The following is a 21,154-nucleotide window of genomic DNA, read 5'->3' as shown; positions in this document are numbered from 1 at the left end:
TCCCATTCAAATTGTAGACACTGAATTTCCATATGGTTATTTGAAAATTTTTCTAGTAGACCACTTTAAAGTGTCTTATTTAAATAAAACTCAATAATTAGTATAATTTTAGGACAGATGATAGAAACATATCTCAAGTAAGGGGTTCCTGTCATAATTCACAGTAAATGTTTTTATTGATAATCTAGATTCACCATAATCTGGATAAAATGCTTTTCTCTGAAGCAGTGCACTGCCGCCCACAGACTCCAAGTATGTTTATTCTCCTCTTAAATGTTTCCGGACAACGGTGCTGTAGATTTTTCTATTTGTTTTGCTATAGCTGTTACTTTTAGTTTAAGTATGTTAAATTACTGCCTGTATTCCTACTTATAGTATAACATTACCTACCTTTTTAGTTTTCTGCTTGTAACCTGTCCTATGATTGAAAACCATGTCATTAAGATAATTAGAATTGTAAATAAATCAAAATTTTGAATAAGTAGGATTTAAATAAAGGGTTGAAGAGCTTTCCTATGGAAAATAACTCCAGATTTGTTTGTGTGGATTTTATAAAATTGGTTGGGATAGTCAGGGATTTTTTTTTTTGTATCTTGGCCCTTAGATCTGCTGTGGATAGCTGGGATTGCCAGCTAGCAGAGTTCTTGCCACAGGCTGGGAGTCTCAGAAAAATCTGAAAGCTAAGCACAACTGAGAAGACAATATTTTTTGTTTTTTCACTCACAATGGCAGAAATTCCTTAGTGTTTTCAAATCGTGAGGTCTCAATGGGAGTTCTCACCTTTGCATTTCTATCACAAGATGAGAAATCACTGTTATTCCGAGGCAGGCGTTTTGTTTTAGGAGCGGATTTAGAAATTAATACTTTTCACTTTAGGTTTCCCCCCTAACGACTTAAAAGTATTTTGAAGTGTTAATACCAAGTTCCCTTTGAGTTATACAGGATAAAATTGGGATATCTATGCCTTTTAAAGGAAATGAGACATAGTCTTATTACAGTTATCATTGATGCTAATACTGTTCTGTGCTGCCCGCGTTTTCCACAAGGCATCTCAGATTTGTAAGGGACCTTTAACGAAAACTTCATTTTCTTAAGAGGTCGTAATCATCATGCGGCCCCATATTTGTGGATATGGAAAAGGGAAGCTCAGGCAGAATGAAATCAGGGTGGGTTGATGGCCATGGCCCTAAAACAAATGAGGAAAGAATAAAAAAAGATCAGGAGTTCACCTCTCAACCCTCCCCTCTAACTTCCTTTTTGACAAAGATTAATGGGACCAATGTGCTCAAGTTCAGAGACTTTAGAGCAAAGCCTTTCCAGGCCTAGGAGCACAAAGAGAACTTTACAGAGGGCCAAGTGATTTTGATTTGTGGCTGAACTTTAGATATTTGAGTTCCGTAATCAATGGCCTTTCTCTGCAAAGTTAAAAAAAAAATCCAAAGATCAATCAATTTATTTTTTAAAAATTCACCACACTAAACAAGTGGTTTAAAAGTAAGAAATAGTGTTGGTGGTATAGTGGTTATCATAGCTGCCTTCCAAAATAAGAAATAAAATGGAATTAATGAGCTATGTTAGCCCTATAAAAACAAGTTAAGCATGACTCATGAAGTGCTCAAAATTCTGTTTGTCAAAGTTGTTCAACTTGATGCTCTATACATTATGTTTTGCCTAAAAATGTTTTGCAGAGGAAACTGTTTTTCTTATTTAGAGTAGTGGAAAAATGAAAAGCCATAGACACATCTAAATGAATATTTACAGGTATCGGTTGAGTAAATGGGTTCAACATGACAGTTTATACTCATAAAAAGCCTGGAGGGGGCGAGGAAAAGACTGCATGGCACAAGTTCCAGTGAAAACTAGCTGGCATCGACGTATACTACTTGTATTATATTTATCTGAATGTAACAGGAATAACTGCAATGATTAAGCTCTTGTTTCATATTACATAGATGACTCAAGTAAACTATTTTGTAAAACTGCATTTCACAATTGGTGTTTTAGGTTTAAAATAGATTTAAGAAGCCAGAAGGGGAAGAGCTCAATTTCCTTAAAAAGAGAGGTTTCAAAGAAATGAAACTCCGTGGGGCAGTTAAGTGACTTTCAGCAATTATTTGTAAAATCACTTCCTTGGGAATCAGTCTTTAGAGGGGACTGGCATCCAGCAGTTGAGTGTGAACTGTCTCTCTGCTGGTTGAAGAGTCAGAGAAGGCCTGACTTGGACGGATGGATAATGTTTAAACCATGAGTAAAGACAGAAGAAGCAGGTAGGGCTGAGAGGTTTTATCTTTTGGGAAGGAAGCAAAGAGCAATCATCTGAGGTCTGGGATTTTTTATTTGCCTTGAGAAGACAGAATGGCACGATAAAAGCTCACTGGAAGAGGACTGACTATCTCGTACTCAGATATAAAGGGAGGAAGGATGAAGAAGAGGAGCCAACGGTGGGGGCCTTCCTCAGGGGTCCTGAGCCTTGAGGACCAGGGAGAGCCCAGAGCCCAAGCAGAAAGAGCATCAGACTGCAGTCAACAGTCAAGACCTGGTTCAGTCAGGGTGCCATCAAATGTAGCAGAAAGAAGGCTGGACTGAAGGCTTGCATAACAGACCCAGTGGGACATGGGAGAAGCCACTGTGGTATCAGCCTCAGTCTGTAAACAGTCTTCCTCTGTAAACTGAGCAAGTGAACGGCTGAGGTCCTTTTCAACGCTACAGTTTAATCTAGCAGAAAAGTAACTCATGGTACTGGGCATTTTATTTCTTTGATCTTATTCCATTCCCTATAATAATCCCCTAAAATAATCATACTATTTATTGTTTAGAGAAATGGGCATATGGTATATTTCAACAAAGTGATTGTTTAGAAGAGGTGTATTCAGGTGTTGAAGTTTATGTATAAATGTGTATACACAACATGAATAAGTCAATCAATTTTATCTCAGTCATCATTGACAGCTGCCAAATTTGCAGGTACAAAGTGTTAGGAGAATATAACCACCACTTTTCAGTGTTTGAAATCACTTCATGGGATATTGTCTTTTTTAAAGATTTTATTTATTGGCCTTGGCTGGTTGGCTCAGTGGTAGAGCGTTGGCCCGGCGTGTGGAAGTCCTGGGTTCAATTTTCCACCAGGGCACACAGGAGAAGCACCCATCTGCTTCTCCACCCTTCCCCTTTTCCTTTCTTTCTATCTCTCTCTTCCCTTCCCGCAGCCAACGCTTCATTGGAGCAAAGTTGGCCCAGGTGCTGAGAATGGCTTCATGGCTTCTACCTCAGGCACTAGAATGGCTCTGGTTGCAATGGATTGATGTCCCAGATGGGCAGAGCATTGCCCCCTAGTGGGCATGCTGGGTGGATCCTGGTCAGGTGCATGCAGAAGTCTCTCTGCCTCCCACTTCTCACTTCAGAAAAATACAAAAAAAAGGATTTTATTTATTCATTTTAGAGAGGGGAGAGAGAGAAAGAGAAGGGGGAGGAGCAGGAAGCATCAACTCCCATATATGCCTTGACTAAGCAACCCCAGGGTTTTGAATTGGTGACCTCAACATTTCAGGTTAATACTTTAACCACTGCACCACCACAGGTCGGGCATTCATGGGATATTTTTTAATAAATAATACCTGAAAGATTTCAAGATTTTTCTGTCTCTGTTTTTGTCTCTCTATCTCTGTCTCTCTCTGTCTCTTCTCTCTCTCTCTCTCTCTCACACACACACACATACAGACCCTAATAGAAATGTATGATAAAACTTGATTATGAAAAAATTCCATGATTTCCCTCAATTGAACTTTTTCTTAGAGAAACAGATTATCAGCAGTTTAAAATACTCATTCCACTCTAATGATACTATATTCTTGAAGAAAAAGAGATGAAGGGAAACACAGTCCCAACTTTTACTGAGAGAAAATAACAGAAGGGAAAGATCACGTCCTTTTCACTGATTGATCCTGCTCATCTTCCTAAGCATCATGGTTCATCCCCTATTTGCTGAATTAAATAAAAAGGAAATAATGACACTAATCAATTCTGGAAAAAAGGTGCTGCCAAAATAAAATAGTTGAAGAGAGTTATGACCACAGAAGAATTAATTTATGTTTGTAGCAGAGCAGTTAGACAAGCAATCCATTTGACTTGCTTTTGAATTTAAAATCCAATTTTCAGTAAAGGAAAGCTAAAATATACTCTGCAGACTTACGGTAACGTAGAAGAATCTTGCATCATCGATTTTTTTTTTCTAAAAAGAAAGGTAGAAAGACGAGGTAGAAATTCTTATTTCATAGAGTCGATGATTAAGTCCTCACAGTATTGAAGAATAGGTGTACTTTTTTTCTATAGTGTATTATAATTAAAGTAGATGAAAGCATTCCAAAAATCATGCTAACTAGTTGGAACGCTCTGGCAGAGACTGCTAAGCATTCTTCAATCTACATTTCCCATTCTTACTAAGGAAGGAAGCTCCTAATTTTTAGATGGGCACAAGGCTGCCAAGAATTAAGACTATCGTTCTCAGCTTTCCTTGCAGCTAAATTTGGGGTGGATCAAGTTTGGGCTAACGGAACACAAGCAGAAGTAGTATGTGCCACTTCTGAGACATGGCCTTAAATGAAAGAAGGATCCTTCTGTCCCTTTTTGCTCCTTTTTTGCCTGGAATACAAAAGCAATGGTTGGAACTTTGGCAGCCATCTTGACTCATGTTAGGGTTTTGAGAATGTCAGGACATGTAATGAAGCAACAAGAGAGAAGGAGCTGGGCCCGGTGCCTAGGGAGCCCAAGTCCAGCTTTTTTGCTGACTATCTTCAGAATTTTGAAATATGAAGAGATACAGACCTCTTCTATCTTATATTATACACCGCCATTTTTCTCTTCTTTTCTGTCTGTCAAAATAAATTACATCAGAGTAACTCGATAGATCATTGTTTTCTTCAAATCGTTTTTAAAGAACTTAACTCTGGAGAGGAAAAAAAATGATTCAATGTTTTTAGTCAAAGAAACAAGAACAACAATTCTGAGTTAAGATTTGACATGTCCAAATCCAAATTGAGTAGACTTTCAATTCTGGATTCTTCCTTTCTTCCTCTTTCCCTCCTCCCTTTCTTTCTCTTTTTTTTTCTCCTTTCTCCCTCACTTTTTCCTTACTATGTTATTTCTTTTAACTTTTTAAAACTTAATTTATCTCTCAAGTGCAAGCCACAACATAATTTGAATTCCTTAAATATTTCATTTAAAAAAATGGTTAGTGCCTGACCAGGCAGTGGCGCAGTGGATAGAGCATCAGACTGGGATGCAGAAGACCCAGGTTCGAGACCCCGAGGTCGCCAGCTTGAGCGTGAGCTCATCTGGTTTGAGCAAAAGAAAGCTCACCAGCTTGGACCCAAGGTTGCTGGCTCGAGCAAGGGGTTACTCGGTCTGCTGAAGGCCCGCGGTCAAGGCACATATGAGAAAGCAATCAATGAAAAACTAAGGTGTCGCAATGCGCAACGAAAAACTGATGATTGATGCTTCTCATCTATCTGTCCCTGTCCATCCCTCTCTCTAACTTTCTCTCTGTCTCTGTAAAAAATAATAATAATAAATAAAATAAAAAAATGGTTAGCATTTAACATGATTTTTGCCCTTTATGTTTGCAAGTACAAGGAAGATGATTAATATTTTAGCTGACATCATTTTTTTCCTACAAGTATCAATACTTAAGAAGCTGACCTGAATGGAATTGAGACAGAGGAGAGATCAAAGGGACCAGAGGAAAAGAGGACAGAGGGAAAGGGGATGATAGAATGGGATAAACCTGAAGGGAAGGGGGGACGCTATCGGGAGGGAGGAAAGGGAGAGGTTGAGGGGAATATGGGGGTGGGGGGGTGCATTTGGGGCAACACTAGAATCTATGTAAACACAATAAATTAAAAAAAAAAAAGAAACTGACCCACCTACTAGAAACGGCAATTTTTCTTAATCCACAAAAATGAAATTAAGCTTTTTTTGGGACATAAAGAGAGATGCTACCCACAAATTGTAAAAATTTTGAGAACTCTATTTTTTGGAGAGTTCTTTCTAATAAATACATTCTTATAATATTTAAAGTAGATCTCCCTTTCTGAACTGCATGTTGTGTGGTTACACAAGCAATAATTTCCTTAATTAGTTCTACTTTTGGGCATCAACACCCTTAAGTTGTGGGCCTATTTATCATGAATATCTGAACAGGGTTTGTAGACACTTCCATAGAACTTTAATCCAGCAAAAATTACAAATGACTCTTAAAATAGAAAGAAAATTTAAAAAACACAGATATTCATGGTTTCTAAGTTTAAAAAGATTAATTATTTGTGTTTTTCCTACTTATTTCAGCGATCCCTTGAGAACAGCTAATACCTTGGGCTAAAATGTCAAGTTGAAACATTTGAATTCTAATCAACTGTAAGAATTCTCCTAGTTACATACTCAAGTAACTCAGAAATGACAAGCGAGTGTCTGCTTTAAGAAATAATGAGCCAGAATATTTATTTCATAGTGGGTCCATATTTTGGGATACTATAAATTTATAAGTTAGGTCTGAAATGAAGATGTGCAGTGAAGATTTTGGCAAGATTCCTTTCTAATTTGCAAAGATTGAAATGAACAATTTTGGTTTTTATTTGATTCTCAGTTTAGCAGAGTCAGGATGGTTTTCCTCAGCTTTGCAACATACATTTTAGCTGGTTCTAATGAAGACAAATTCCTCTCAATCATGAGTGTCCCATTCATTAAGTGAGACAGATGGCAGCCTTGCTATATCTTGTTAGATCCAGCCTCTTGAAGCTGGCTGCCTCCCCTATTTAGAAAACAGCAGGGCTTATTTTTCTAAAGGAAAAAAGAAAGAAGTCAATATTGTGCTAGGGCAAGATGTCAAGTTATCTTCAAAACAAGTGAGTCACCAGCTTTTCAGATTTAGAGTGGTACAAACGTATGCTTTTGTTTCAGGGATGCATACGCTCATATTGTATGGCAGGTGGAAGGCTACGATACTCGGGGACATGCTAGCTTAGAGATTTTCCTTAAAGCTCTACTGTAAACCGTAACATACCCCATGTCCCCTGGGAATTTTCTAGCCATCTTCACCCCTTGTAACTTCCCTGCTTAACTTCTGCCACTCTGAAACGTAACTGGAATCTGAAATAGATGTGAGGCGAACTGGAGCGCGTACTGGCCGCCTGTGGCTCCACATGGTGTCCGCAGGACACATGTAGGTAAGAATAGGTTATCGACACAAGATAGAAGGCACAGCCTGGGGCAGACTTGGCCAGGGCTTACCAGACACACTGCCAAGTCAGTTCAAAGAGGAAATAAACATTGGTTTTCACTCACGGGCAGTGGCTGTGCTGTCTTCAGCTTTACCAGGACCAGGTCTGAAGGGCGCACTGAACCTGGAGCTGCAGCATCTCAGGATGCTGAGAGGCGTGCTGGCAAACGAGGACAGACTGAGACACATTCATTCTTCCTTCCTCTGACCACACACGTACTTCCGTACAGAAAAGCCAAGATTTGGCCAGAACGTGGATGTAGTGAATGTGTCTTTGTTGAAAGCCCTACTGCATGATGCAGAGTGGATTTCCTAAAACAGAGGCAAAAGCTGCAAAAACTGCAAATGTTTATTCTTAAGGAGCAGCATGTGACATGTGACAGCACTATGTCAGAATCACTCACATCTGGGGACCTGCGGAGTGTGACTGCACAAATCTACAATCTTTTCATCCCTTTGTCTTAAGTAATCAGGACCTCTAAAGAGTAGCCCAGAAGAGAAGAAAGAGGTGTGGACAAGAAGAGTGGGCTGGAGAGGAGGTGGCGGGTCTCTCTAACTTGTTTCTGAGGAGTGGCAAGTTTTCTGAAGCTTCAGAATTATCATTATGGATTCCTGAAATTGGGGATTGAAACAGTTATAACTTAATTATTCAAATAAAGAAAGATTAAAAGCCAAAACACACATACCATATTAAGTAGTTGCTTGTGTTGAATTTCCACAGAAAACTCACTGATGCAAAATGCCTTCTCAAATCTGTTACCTGCAGTTAGACATGATCTACAACTTTGCTGTGCATCTTAGAAAAACGTACAAGTTTACACGAAGATAAAACAGCAACAAAAGTTACATGGAACTATTTTGTGAAATGTTCACATAGTTCTGTTTGTGCATGTGGAGCATAATAAAATGACAGTTTAAGATGTTTAAATATTAATTTTATTCTTCCGACTGATTTTCTATGTTTTTGATGTTCTATTAGCTTTCTCCATCGTAATAATATGTATTAGTCTTGGAATTTGAATATCAGTTATTTTTTAAGAAATACAATTTGTAGTCTGCATTCTTTCTAATTACTTAAACATGGGCAATTTTTTTTTTTTTTGCTACTTTATAGAAAACATGGAGGAGAGTTTTGGTGTTTCTGTAGGCTTCACTTAGCATTGGGTGTGCAACGAGAACTCCAGAGGGGATCTACCTTATTGTTATGACGTTTCAGTTAGGACCACCTTTTAGTTGTAGAGCGCTTCACAGTTTACAGAGAAGTTTTTGTGTTTTCCTCTAATCCTCACCTGAGCCTCGGGAGACAGGCATTATATTTCATTTTACAGAGGAAGATAACTCCAGGGCCAAGAGTCCCAAACTGTCCAAGGCCGCAGTGGTGAACCGGGGGCCCAAACCCCACTGTGTGCCTCCCAAGTTCTTCCTTAGGCCATAGCTCTCACTCCTCTGTATACATGCAGAACTCTCGACAAGTCCACAAAGTCCCCCGGGCTTCAGCTTCCTTAAATGTACAATGACAACTTGGATTTGACCATCTCTCAGGTCCCCGTTAGCCCCTCTTCAGTTTGAATTTGCATTTATTCAGCGGGATGAGAAGGGATTCAGTGGGTAACAGCTGACCAAAGGGGCACAACCCAGAGAGGCCTCCAGAGGCCCCCCGTGGCGGTCACGAACTGTGAGGGAACTAGGGCAGACTTTGTGGCCTACATTCTGATTCTTTACAGAGTCTCTAAAACATATGGACTCCACAAAAAAGAAAAAAAGGAACCTCTACACACAAAAATATTTGCATATAATTTCAGATGGTTCATAGACTGGTTTCTTAGAGATGTGTGGGCCAAGTTCACAACTTCTGAATTAAACAGTGCACATGTACCCCATTTGGGGATCTACAGGAGGCCTCATCTTGGTATTCATACAGAGTAAGCAAAATTTATTTTGAAATGGAAAATAGCAATTGAAAGATATGGAAAAACTGGTGTGTTTTCAAGACATCTTTTTTTTTTTTCCATGGAAAACTATGTTTCTGATACTAATTTCTTGGTGACTGTGATGGAGTATGAGAAAGAAAAGTTGATTCAGAACAAATACAAATATCCTTTTCAGAAGTATCTATAGACAATTCCATACCATTATAACGCTCCTTTTGAATATCTTCAGAGCACATGACTGATTAGAGTTATGGCTGTGGTTTCTGTCCCACATGCCTACAAGCTGTAGGTTTGTTCTGACACTGGCATCAGAACTGGGAGAAGGAACAGAAATGATGGCCCTCAGAGATGCCCATGTTCCCTCCACAGGGGAAGGGTCTTCAGTATCATTTAACTCATCCATACACCCACGTCATCTATTTTTCAGAACACCGAAAAAATGAGATATGCAAGAATCTGAAATTTTAGATTGCCCTGATAGTATTCTGGGCTTTGGGGAGTTGAGAACAAAGGAGAACTCCATGTTTTGACCTATACTCAGTCTGAAAGCCAGATTCGCTATTTGTACCCATTTATCAGCGGTCACAGCATCTGACTTCGTGTCTGTTAACCTCAACGAATGTTGGCTAATGCAGATTCCATCAGATCTAAGATAACTGCAGCTGTCAGCAGTCCTGACTTAATACCTCACAATACAAACCAATATTTCTTACAGAATTGTCTGTAGGGTTTCACAACATTTCCCCCCCATTTTGCATGCCTCCTGTTATATACTGTTAAAAAATTAAGAACCAAAACCTTTTTTTTTTTTTTTTTTTACAATTTACAAGTACTCATATAAGAAGAAAATGACTAAAAAAATACCCACCCAAGCACCTACAACTCATCTAGCACACAATGCTAAGAATACATAGGCCGTGACCGAAGGAGTCCGTGATCTGTGGGAAAGCAGGGAGGTGCAGTTCATCCTCTGGAAGAGAGTGAGACATGTTGATGCAGAGAGGAGCTGTCAATGGTGCCTTGCTTTCGAAGTCAAGTTCAACAGCCGCATTTCAGTGTCAACGTCATTACTTATTTCGACCTGAAACAGAGAATAGGTATTGCTTTAAAGAAATTCAAAACTGAAAACTAAATTTTCTTTCTAACTATTCAGGCATTTTGAAATGCAAAATAGCTTTTGGGTGTGTCCTATATGGTCTGTGAATAGGGCTGTAGCAACCAGGAAGCAAACAGCCTGGGCTTCCTGCTTCTTAGATGAGGGCATGGCACATAGATAGGCATAACAGAGTGCAGGACCAGTTTCTTGGGCTAGAAGTGCCAACCATGTAGCAGCTGGGGAGTGGTACAAAGGTACTACTTTGATTGCCGTGGGGTAAAGATGACAGGGTAGTATTATGTCTCCAATCTACCAGATAAAGCCCTAGCCTCATCTCCCTATAGCATCCTGTTGGTTGACTGCTCAAGAATTGTCCTCGTCTGGCTTTCATACCACCTAACCATTGACCCCCTATATACATCCCATCCTGTGATAGTAATTCTATGTGTCAACTTGACTGGACCACATTACCTAGATATTTGGTCAAATATTAGTCTAGATGTCACCAGGAAGGTATTTTTTAGATAAGATTAACTTTTAAGCTCTGGCCAGATAGCTTGGTTGATTAGAGCATCATCCTGAAACACAGAGGTTGCTGGTTCAATCCCGGGTCAGGGCACATACAGGAACAGAGCTATGTAAAAAGGTTAACTTTTAAATCAGTAGACTTTAAATAAAACACATGCCCGTCAAAATGTGAGTGGGTTTTATTCAATCAGTTGAAGGCCTTAGGGCCAAGACTGAGGTCTCTTTGAGATGGAAGGAATTTCACGTCCAGAATTTTGCCTTTGGACTCAAGACTGTGACATCAGCTTATCCCTGGGTCCCCAGTCTGCCAGCTTTCCCTGCAGATTTCAGACTTGCTAGTCTCCACAACCACAGCAGCAAACTCCTTAAACCTGCATCTATCTATCATCTATCATCTATCTACCTTCCTCCCTCTCTCCCTCGATCCTTCCTTCCCTCTTCTATTCTTTCCTCCCCTCCTCCTTTCTAGACATACAGATCTAGTTCTGTTGCTCTGGAAGGCACACTGTCATCTCCATCATCCTCGTCCCCACACGTTTGACAAAGATTCGGTGCATACTGCTGATTTTATACTAGGCCTTTGGAAGGTGAGGGTTCTGGCTTATGCACCTTTGCATGATATCAACCTCAACACTGTCTGCCACGTGGCTGGCACTTAATGAATATTTATTGAGTACTTTTGCTCTTGTCTTTTGCTCTCATGAGAAAAGTCTTAGCTGATCTAAATCCTATTTATTGTTGAGGTTCAGATGAAATTTCTTGTCCTGTGAAGACTTCCGCGCTTCAACCTGGCCGCTTAGCTCTCTCATCCTGCTGAAAGCAACGCTTACGCAAGAGCCGCACTAGGAGGAGCTAATGGCATTGCACTTCGTAACTAATCATGCTCTGATTGTCTCACTCCGGTGTGTGTTTTCTCCTTCCCACTACAGTGGGAGCCTCACAGCAGCAGAGCATGTGTTTGACACTTCTGGTCTGTCTCGTTTAGCAATTGTCTTCTAACAGTATGAATCCAGTTCAATGACTCCGTGGTGTAGAAAGGACTTTTTAGTCATACATTGGAATTGCTGAGAAAATGTCCAGCTTTTCTGTTTCATTTTCGGTAGCTTCGCTCCGTGTAGATTCTGCTCCCTCCTGCAGCCCTCAGGAGCTGGAGCCCTTCAGTTCTCTCCGTCTTCCTAGCCTAACCCATCTCTCCACAAGTCTACTTCTCTACATTCTGGAAAACAGAGCCCAATGTGCACCCCTTTTACCTAACTGTAATTTCACAGGGACTTTTTTTACCTCTTTAAAATTTACAACTTATTTTCGCTTTTTTTAAAAATAATTTTTTATTATTCAATTACAGCTGACATTCAATATTACATTAGTTTCAGGTGTTCACCTCAGTGATCGGACATTATATAACTTACTAAGCGATCACCCCAATTAGACTAGTACCGATCTGATACCATCCACAGTTATTACATTAGTACTGACTCCATTCTCTGTGCTGAACTTACATCCCCATGACTGTTCTGTAACAACCAATTTGTACTTCTTAATTCCTCCACCTTTTACACCCATCCTCCCAGCCCCCTCCCATCTTTCACCCAGTCCCCTAACCCCTCTCCACTTTGACAACCACCATTAACAGACATTTCAACTAAAAGATAAAGATGAGATTAGAGTGTTGGAATTTTTGTACTTTTATATGACCCTCAGTTAGAAGACACATTCAAGACCCTGAGGTTTACTCATCTATCCACTAGATCGGGGTAGTCAACCTTTTTATACCTACCGCCCACTTTTGTATCTCTGTTAGTAGTAAAATTTTCTAACCGCCCGTCGGTTCTATAGTAATGGTAATTTATAAAGTAGGGAAGTAAATTTACTTTATAAAATTCATAAAGCAGAGTTACAGCAAGTTAAAGCATATAACAATAATTACTTACCAACTACTTTATGTCGAATTTTTGCTAAGTTTGGCAAAATAAATCTTTATAAAACAACTTACTATAGTTAAATCTATCTTTTTATTTACACTTTGGTGGCTCCGCTACCGCCCACCATGAAAGCTGGAATGCCCACTAGTGGGTGGTAGAGACCAGGTTGACTACCACTACACCAGATGAACCTCTTCTAGAATGGGCATAAAGCAGCAGGAGAGATGTTTCTCTGTTAGTGATAGTATTGGTGAGGGATGGGGAACTTCTAGGTATCCATCCACTACATTTATCTTTAACGTCAGCTCTGTTATGGCTATTGTTTTCTGCTTTTGGACTTTAGCAACAGGGACTGGCAAAGCAGTGAAGTAGACCGAGTCTGTTTCTGTGATGTCAGGTAAGAGCTCTGGAGCATTACACTAGGCATTGGGAAATATGTCTGCAAGGAGTTTTCCAAGAAGACAGTGAAGCAACTTTGAGAGACGGTTTTAAAATGAAAGCCTATTGCCAATCCTTCCTTAGGTTTTAAAACATTGATTTTTAAAAATCAAACATACACAGAAGTAGAGAGAATGGTATCATGAATCCTTATGTACTCACTGTCCAGCTTCAACTAAAATAAAAATTATGCTAATCAAGTTTCATCTCTCCACTGCAACTTACTCTTTTGTTTGTTTGTTTATTTTGGCTAGAGTATTTAAAAGCAAATCTTAGATACAATGTCACTTCTTTCATCAACAGATCTCTATGATTCTCTAACTCAGTGACTCTAAACCAGGGGACATTTTACCAATTGGTTGTCACAATTTGGCTGTGTGTGTGTGTGTGTGTGTGTGTGTGTGTGTGTGTGGCTACTGGCAGTGGGTAGAGGCAGATGATGCTGTTAAATATCCTGAAACGCACGGGACAGCCCCACTACATAGAATGATCTGGTCCAGAGTTAATAGTACTGAGGCGGAGAAACACTGCTTTCTTTTATTACCTATTCATTAGCATACCTATCAAAATAGGCAACAATTTCTTAACATCATTTACTATCTAGTCCATATTTACATTTCTCCAATTATCTAAAAATATCTCATTAGTTGGCTTGCTGAAATCAGAATCCAAACAAAATATACATAGTGTATGTGACCAGTATGTCACTGCAGTCTCTTTCCATCAGTAACATTCCCCTTCCCTTTTATTTGCCCTGGACTGTTTCCCACATTCTAGATCTGGCTGATTGCTTCCTTGGGGTGAGGTGTAACTTATTCTGTTATGCTTGTATTTTCTACACTCCCAGTCCAAGGTCAGGCTTGGCTTTGTGGCACGAGGGTTCATAGGTGGTGTTGTCTTTAATTGCACCACAGCTAGAGACACACAATGTCTAGTTGTCACTCAGGTAATGATGCTATGTTTGATCCATTAGTCCGGGTAGGAGAGTTTGAGTTTTGAGATTCTTAAGACCATTTTTTTTCTCTTTTTTTGTACATGTTTGTAAATATGGTAGCAGTTACTTGAGGATACCTACCCTCAAGGGAAAAATGAATCGAGTAATGAGACAGTGACGTTATTCCAAACTGTGTCTCTTGCTTGACCTGTCATTATGTCTTTTTCTATTACTTCTCTAAGTCTCTCTGTGTCCCTTCCAGGTGTGTGTGAGTGTGTGTGTGTGTGTGTGTGTGCTTTTCTCTGTTCGTATGTTCTTTCTTATGTCTTGTTTCTTCCCAGAACCTGTAATAATGTGGAGATTATAAATATTTTTTTGTGCATATAAAATAAAAAAAAATGTATGTAGCATAAAATTTTTTTTATGTTCATTGCCTTCAATTTTAAAATCAGAGGGTACTTTCTTTAGAAACAAGACAAAATTATGTTAATTTAATTTGGGGGTGTCTCTGTCTTCACACCACTACATATATCTGTTTTCCTGCCATTGACATCACTGACAAGTGCCGAGACGAATCCTGAGAATTCTGGGGAAGGCAGGAATACACAGCTTCCTTGGAGAACAATACTCAGACCAAGCTTTCTCACTTTGAAAAGGATTCATGGGCTTTCCATGATGAATCAAGACAGTGCTTAGGGCAGTGTGTGAGGCCACATGTCAACTGAGAAGGTCTCTGTGTCCCCATGACCACTGGTCACGGCAGACCATCTTGCATGTGGCTGGCAGCACTATCGGCGGCAGCCTTCCCTCCTAGCAGGAGAGCGGAGCATGAACTACTAGTCTAGTGATGACTCTGAGCAGCATGAGCCCTATAAACAGCCATTTCATTGCTACGTGGTCAAATGGTTACACTTTAGGGTGCGTTCTTACATAGTCCCTAAAATGGTATAATCACTTTCTATGATGGATCAAAAAGTCACCAATACCAGTGACAAAAGGAAAGTACTGCAAAGCTAGGGAAAGCGATGTGCCCTAGGAGCGGCCACCTTTGTGCTAAGTAAGGCCGCACGCAGGAAGGGCTCTCTCCTTTGGGACAGCCAAGAGGGCGCCGAGTGCATTACAGCATAGCGCTCTGCACTCCAGGGACAACCCGGAGAGAACACGTCCCCGTAAGTGCCTGCCATTGCCAGGGACCGACGGAAGCCCTCGGGCACCAGAACTCCAAGCTCAGCATGGGAACAGTGAGCCAGCCCTGGCTGTGAGCAGATGACAGGCTCCTCGCTCTGCATGTGACAGGGACCAGACAGCATAGAGAAACACGGAGGTGTGGAAGCTAGTCAGGACAAACAAAAACAGGATTAAGACAGACAGCTACCATTTTATTAGTCTTTGGGTGCTTGGCCAAGAAATGGAAGAGGGAAGGGATGGATGCTGGTTGTGGATGGCAGGTCCCTCCAGTTGAGGTTTACTAATACATCGCTGGTGGTTACTGGTTTTTAAATCATGGTTGAAAAGCACATCATTCTCATCTCCCCACCTCCTACACACACACTCACACACCTGATTTGTCCTTCTGGTTTTTAATTTAGATGCTATAAATGCAAAATGGCCTGGTACCAACTTACAGGGACCCTGCTACAAAATAGCCATTCACAGAGGGGGCAGATGGATGGGACCACCTCTGGCTCTGTGCAGCAGCCAGTCATCAGAGGTCAGTTTCCTCTGGGCCTGGACTATCTATCGGAGACAGAGGACAGGTAGTGCAGGGCCGGGTGGGAGCCTGCAGTGGTGCCACCTGAACCAGGGGCCAGGCTCGTCTCCCTCCGAGCACTTAGCTGCAATAGCAGACAATCAGCAGTCGCTGCAGAGTATGTCACAATTTTTGTGAAGAAAAATCAGCCTCCAGGAAAGGCAATCAAACAAATCCAGATACCAGATAAAGTCAAGTTCTCATTTGGAGACCTTAGGAAAAGATAGGCGAACGGTAGTGGGAGGAGTTTTTCCATCAGCTCGTTCTGCATTGTACTTGGGGCATGTTCCTCATGGAAATTTCTAACAGCGCCAGATTTCTCTACCACTCCTGTGGAACACAGTTCTGGTTTTACAGCCAGTTTTTTGATCAACTGCCTTGGTCTAATTATTCCTATGTGAAGAATTACTGCTATCTGAAGCTTAGTTTTTCCACTACTCAGTTGCTAACCAATTTGCTGAGTGTGACAAACTTTAGAGCAATTCAGTTGCTGTCTATGATGCTCCTTGACATTCCACATCTCTTTCGTAGCAGCGTGGGTCTGTGCCCAGCTGCTGATCGTTCTGAGAGGTAAATCTGCCTCCGTTTGCCCTCCCCCATAGCTGCCCCATCATAGGCTGGCTGCTGTGTGGGCAGCCCTTTCGAAGCCACCACTGTCCTGTGGCTGTGTGCTCTACTAACAAGAGCAGCCCGTGCTTGCCAAGCCCTCCCATGAAGTTGGTACCAGTGTGTGGTGGCAGCAAGGGAGGAGATGCTGGTGAAGAGCCAAGGTGTGTTATGTTGAAAGTTACAGCTCCTCACGGCGACTGTGACAAGGTGATAGGCCCCAGCACAGGCTACCCCTGAGCTGTGTGTCACATATCCGCAAGCCAGACCCAGACGACAATCACTGAAAGCATCTCTGTATCTTTAGGCAGAAAGGCTGACCCAGGGTAGGCGGTGGCACAATGGCTGCTGAGCATCTCAGGGCTCCCCAGCCAGAGCCCTCAACATTCCAGCTCTGCTTAGACATCTGCTCCCTCACAGGTGTGCTCAGGCTATGTGAGAGCTATGGCAAATGCCCAATTGGATAGTCACAAATTTTAACTTTATCCTCTGCAGAATGGCCGAGTAGATTAGCTTCCCCCATCCAAGGGACACCCATATTCTTCTGCTTTTGATAATCTCCTCATTGTTTTTCCAAAATCAGTACAGCCACCATCTCCCAGTGGAGGCTTCTCTCCTTACGTGAAAAATAAATATTCCCCATTCTGCAAAAGATTGCCTCGGAGGCCCTGGTCGGTTAGCTCAGTCGGTTAAGAGCGTCGTCCCGAAACAAAAAGGTTGCGGGTTCGTCCCCTACCAGTGCACACACAGGAAGCAACCAAAGAACTCATGACTGAGTGAAACAACAAATGAATGCTTCCCTCCCACTACCCTCTACACCCTTCCTCTAATAAATAAATAAATAAATAAATAAATTAATTAATAAATAAAAGAAATCAATAAAAATTAAGCACTGGTTGAATGGCTTGGTTGGTAGGAGCAAGCATCGTATGAAGCATGAAGGTTGTTGGTTCAATTCCCTGGTCAGGGCACATACAGGAGCAGCTTGATGCTCCTCTCTTTCTCTGTCTCCCTACCTCTTTCTCAAATATAAATAAATAAATAAATAAATAAATAAATATGCCTTGGGGACATTGTTTTGTATCTACTTATTCTATGTAAGTTTCTTCTTCTATACCGTTGGGCACTGGAGGTCGAAGCTCAAGTATTAGTACTCATCTGCTACAGCAGACAGCACAGTGCCTACCTAATACACACTTTATAAATCATCAATAGATAGTTGTAAATGGAACTAAATTTATTTGATCAGTGAGCCTTGATAGTTTGATGTCATTACTGTAAAGAGAGAGAAGCATAAAAGACCAGATTCATATGTGAACTGTCTCACCCCCATCACATCACCCCCATCACATCACCCCCATCACATCACCCCCACACATATGTTCCTGCACAGTCTGACTGGGTTACAAAGCAGTGTTCACTCCCCTAACAATTTTGTACAGAAGATTGGCTTTTTTTCCAATCTGTTGCTGGGTGGTGATATGGTGTCACTGAACTGGATACAACAGCATCCAATATAAAGGCCTTATTAAAAGAGATGAAGCAGCTGACTGATGCTGACTGGATAAACTTTGCAGTATTTGCATACCTGTGGGGAGCACACACACTGACCTTTTAAATTGTTTCATGCACCATGATTTTAATTCAGGTTTAGTTTGATCTTTCAGATTCCTGCTCTCTTCACGGTTGAAAAGCATTCCATATTCATCTGACATAATAATATGCATAATCTGTCAAAGCAGAAACTTGCTCCATTATTTTCCGCAGCCTGTAGTTCATGCTACATTCAGCTAAAATGGTGTGAGGGTTCAGCAGTGAACAGGGTGGTTGAGAAAACCTTTTGAGGAGGTAGTGGAGTTGATCAAAGCCTTTCAGGTAATCTTAAGAAGATGTTTTATGTGTTCTTGATTCAGAAATGGAAGGGACCTTAGGGGGCATAGATGGAAGTCACTTGCCTCTGGGCTATGACAGAGAGCACGCTTTGAGCTACATAGATGTACATGTGTCATTCAAGAAAGGAGATTCTGTATCAACATTAATCAGCTGCAGTTTTTAATAACCTTCCTTAATAGAAAGATCGTCTTACATCTGACCAACATTTTTCATATTGCAGTTTCTCTGCTGAGTTACTGTTTTCACGGTGGAGATGAAATAAATCATTCATCACCTTCTTACTGCATAACAAGTGTATATAAGACTCTCCCCGTCACCACTATGCATTGTTTCAGTTCTGTTCTCCCTTCCAATGATCATTTTTATTATTGTCACAATCCTGGCCAAGTTCCCCGAATCCACAAATATCAACTTTTGGAGCACCTCATTTACGAGCACTCGGTAGTGTGAGTAATGAGGTGGTGACTGTTTAGTCCTGGAGCGTTATGCAGGGTGAATATTTTTCCAAATTGGATTTGCTTTAAAACACTGACATTTATTTAAACATCTATCATTTGACACGAACAGTGTTGATTTGTGAGTGATGTTTCCTTTAGGTTATTCTGCCAGAAGAAAATAAATTCAACCTGGAGAGGTGGAGGAGCTAGTGTGGGCTTCTCAAGGCTTCTCAAGTCCCCAAAGAGGCTGGTCAGGGGCTGCAGAACTGGGCAGGAATCACCATGGCAAAGAGGCAGCAAATGAAACCTTTCGTACGTGATTCTTATACCAGTTCCTGTTTTACGTAACTTCCTTTATTGCCATGGAATTACGGAACATTCGGTTGATGTAATAGAAGGGTTATCGAAGCAAGTCTGCAATATCAGGCATGGTGATAGCTTACTATCCAAGAAAGATTCCAGCTCCATCACTGACTACTAGTGGGACTTTGGAAAGTTGTCCAAATTCAGTTTAGACAACTTTAGTCTTACTTCACAAAGAAGGAAACTTTATGAAGTAGGACTATGAATTAGTGTAATATATTATAGTGTTTTCATGAGGATTATGTGAGCTAATATACTCCAAGGACTTAGCAGTACATGACAGCTATTATTTTATAAAGTTGTCTATTTGCTACTTAGAGTTTTATAGGAATGGAGTCACTGTATCTATTTTTTTGTTTTCTAGTATTTTGTCAACAGGTGACCATAATTTCTTCCTTATATTCAACTGAAATCTGGCCAGTTTGAGATGGCTTTTGTTGCAGTTGGTGACTTCTTTTCATGCCCTCTAGCAACAGTTAAACATTTGGGTACTAGGCACAATCATAGGGAACTTCCCATATACTAGACACACTGATCCCATTTAATCCATTCTCTGTCCTCCCCTATGAAACAGTTGTCCCATTGGGCCTATGTGATCGGCCAGAGCCCTACTTGACCTTAACTCTGTTTATCTCTGAGAAACTGGTTGGTCTGTGGTTAATAGCTTTCTCCCTAGAAAGAGCCAGTTAAAACCAGCCTAGAACAAGATGGCCGCAGAATTGGCTTTCAGAACTCAAACTCTTTTATGATCTAATCTCCATATTAAATGACACAGCCACTGACACCAGGACAGTTGACCATCATCATGATGATTGGAAGGGACCATAAAGAGACAGAAAAGAGGGAGAACCCTGACTCTGAGAAGACCCCACCTATTTCCCCTTCTCTGCCTAGACCACCTTTTCATTTCTCTCCTTCTACATACACAACTTCCGACCCCAAGCCCGTGAAAGTTGCTTTGAGAGCTCTTAAGCTCCCATTTCTCCATTCTCTGGCCATTTTAAAATAAAGCTTGTGCTGTTAACGCTCACTTTCAGTTTCATAATTGGCTTTACAACACCTAATGGAGAAAGAACCCACTTGGAGTCCTCGAAAGGGAAATTTTGCCTCTGAGACCACACATGTGGAGCCTGGATTCTAACCTAGTCTTTCTCCCCTTTTCCTTCAGCAGTGCTGTCCCGAAGATACATATTTAGTTTCTCTTCTGCAGACTAAAAGTCCCCCTTTTCTCCTGTTTGGCAATCAACTACTGATAAAATATGTATATCATTTTAGAGACATAAATAATGTTACCCATTTCAAATTCTTTTTGGAATGAATAATGATGATGTTGGGTTACATGTGAAAGGTGTGTTTTAAATATGAGTGGAAAATTAAACCAATGATTAGTAGTAGCAGGTCCAAATTATTTCAGGTTTGGTTAGTTTTGACCAAGTTAGAAGGATTAATATTTTCCATCTCATGACACCTTTACTTACAGGTTAACAGGCTTTAACTCAACATGATCCTGGTAGTAGGAGTGTGCATCAAGTCCACCTATGAAATCAACTGAAAATAGCCCAATATGAATAAATGTGTAAATAAAACACACATCAGAGTCGGTGTTTAAAATAGAACACATATAAATAATATTAACAAAAATATCTGTCTATCACAAAATGGAAAAATGTGTGTTTAATATAAGGGACAGTTTAAAATATTATCAATGGTCCCAAAATGGGGGTATTTGAAGAAACACAAAGAAGTTGGTATTTTAGGGACTGAAAATCACAGTTGTTTCTGGTTTTGCTGAAAAATGAAGTTACATTACATAACATTAGATTTTAAATAATGTGTTTGTCCTTAGGCATAGAGCTATGCCTTTTCTCCTTGTGTATCAAAAAATGTACCTTCTCACCTTATTGCCAAAATCCATATTTTCCCCCTTAGGAATATTTATTTCATCATTAGAAAGATCTTTGAGAAGTCACATAATCTGTGTCCATG

General features: G+C 40.6%; 1 protein-coding gene across 2 annotated transcripts in view; it reads right to left on the bottom strand.

Moving 5' to 3' along the window:
* Nucleotides 1-7,964: 7,964 nt before the first annotated feature.
* Nucleotides 7,965-21,154, bottom strand: part of NKAIN3 (sodium/potassium transporting ATPase interacting 3) — a 636,992-nt gene continuing 623,802 nt past the window's right edge. Inside the window, exons 6-7 of one of the 2 annotated variants that reach the window (XM_066266203.1) lie at nt 20,647-20,716; nt 7,965-10,282 (exon numbers count right to left, since the gene is read on the bottom strand). In XM_066266203.1, coding sequence (XP_066122300.1) covers nt 10,273-10,282; nt 20,647-20,716 — 80 coding nt within the window. In that variant the 3' untranslated portion in view covers nt 7,965-10,272. The remainder of the gene's footprint in view (nt 10,283-20,646; nt 20,717-21,154) is intronic. The other variant, XM_066266204.1, reaches the window with a different exon arrangement.

This window comes from Saccopteryx bilineata, chromosome 3 (genome assembly GCF_036850765.1).
Source record: "Saccopteryx bilineata isolate mSacBil1 chromosome 3, mSacBil1_pri_phased_curated, whole genome shotgun sequence".
Classification (NCBI taxonomy): domain Eukaryota; kingdom Metazoa; phylum Chordata; class Mammalia; order Chiroptera; family Emballonuridae; genus Saccopteryx; species Saccopteryx bilineata.
The sequence above is the reverse complement of the archived record's forward strand: the minus strand, read 5'-3'. Positions and strand labels throughout refer to the sequence as shown.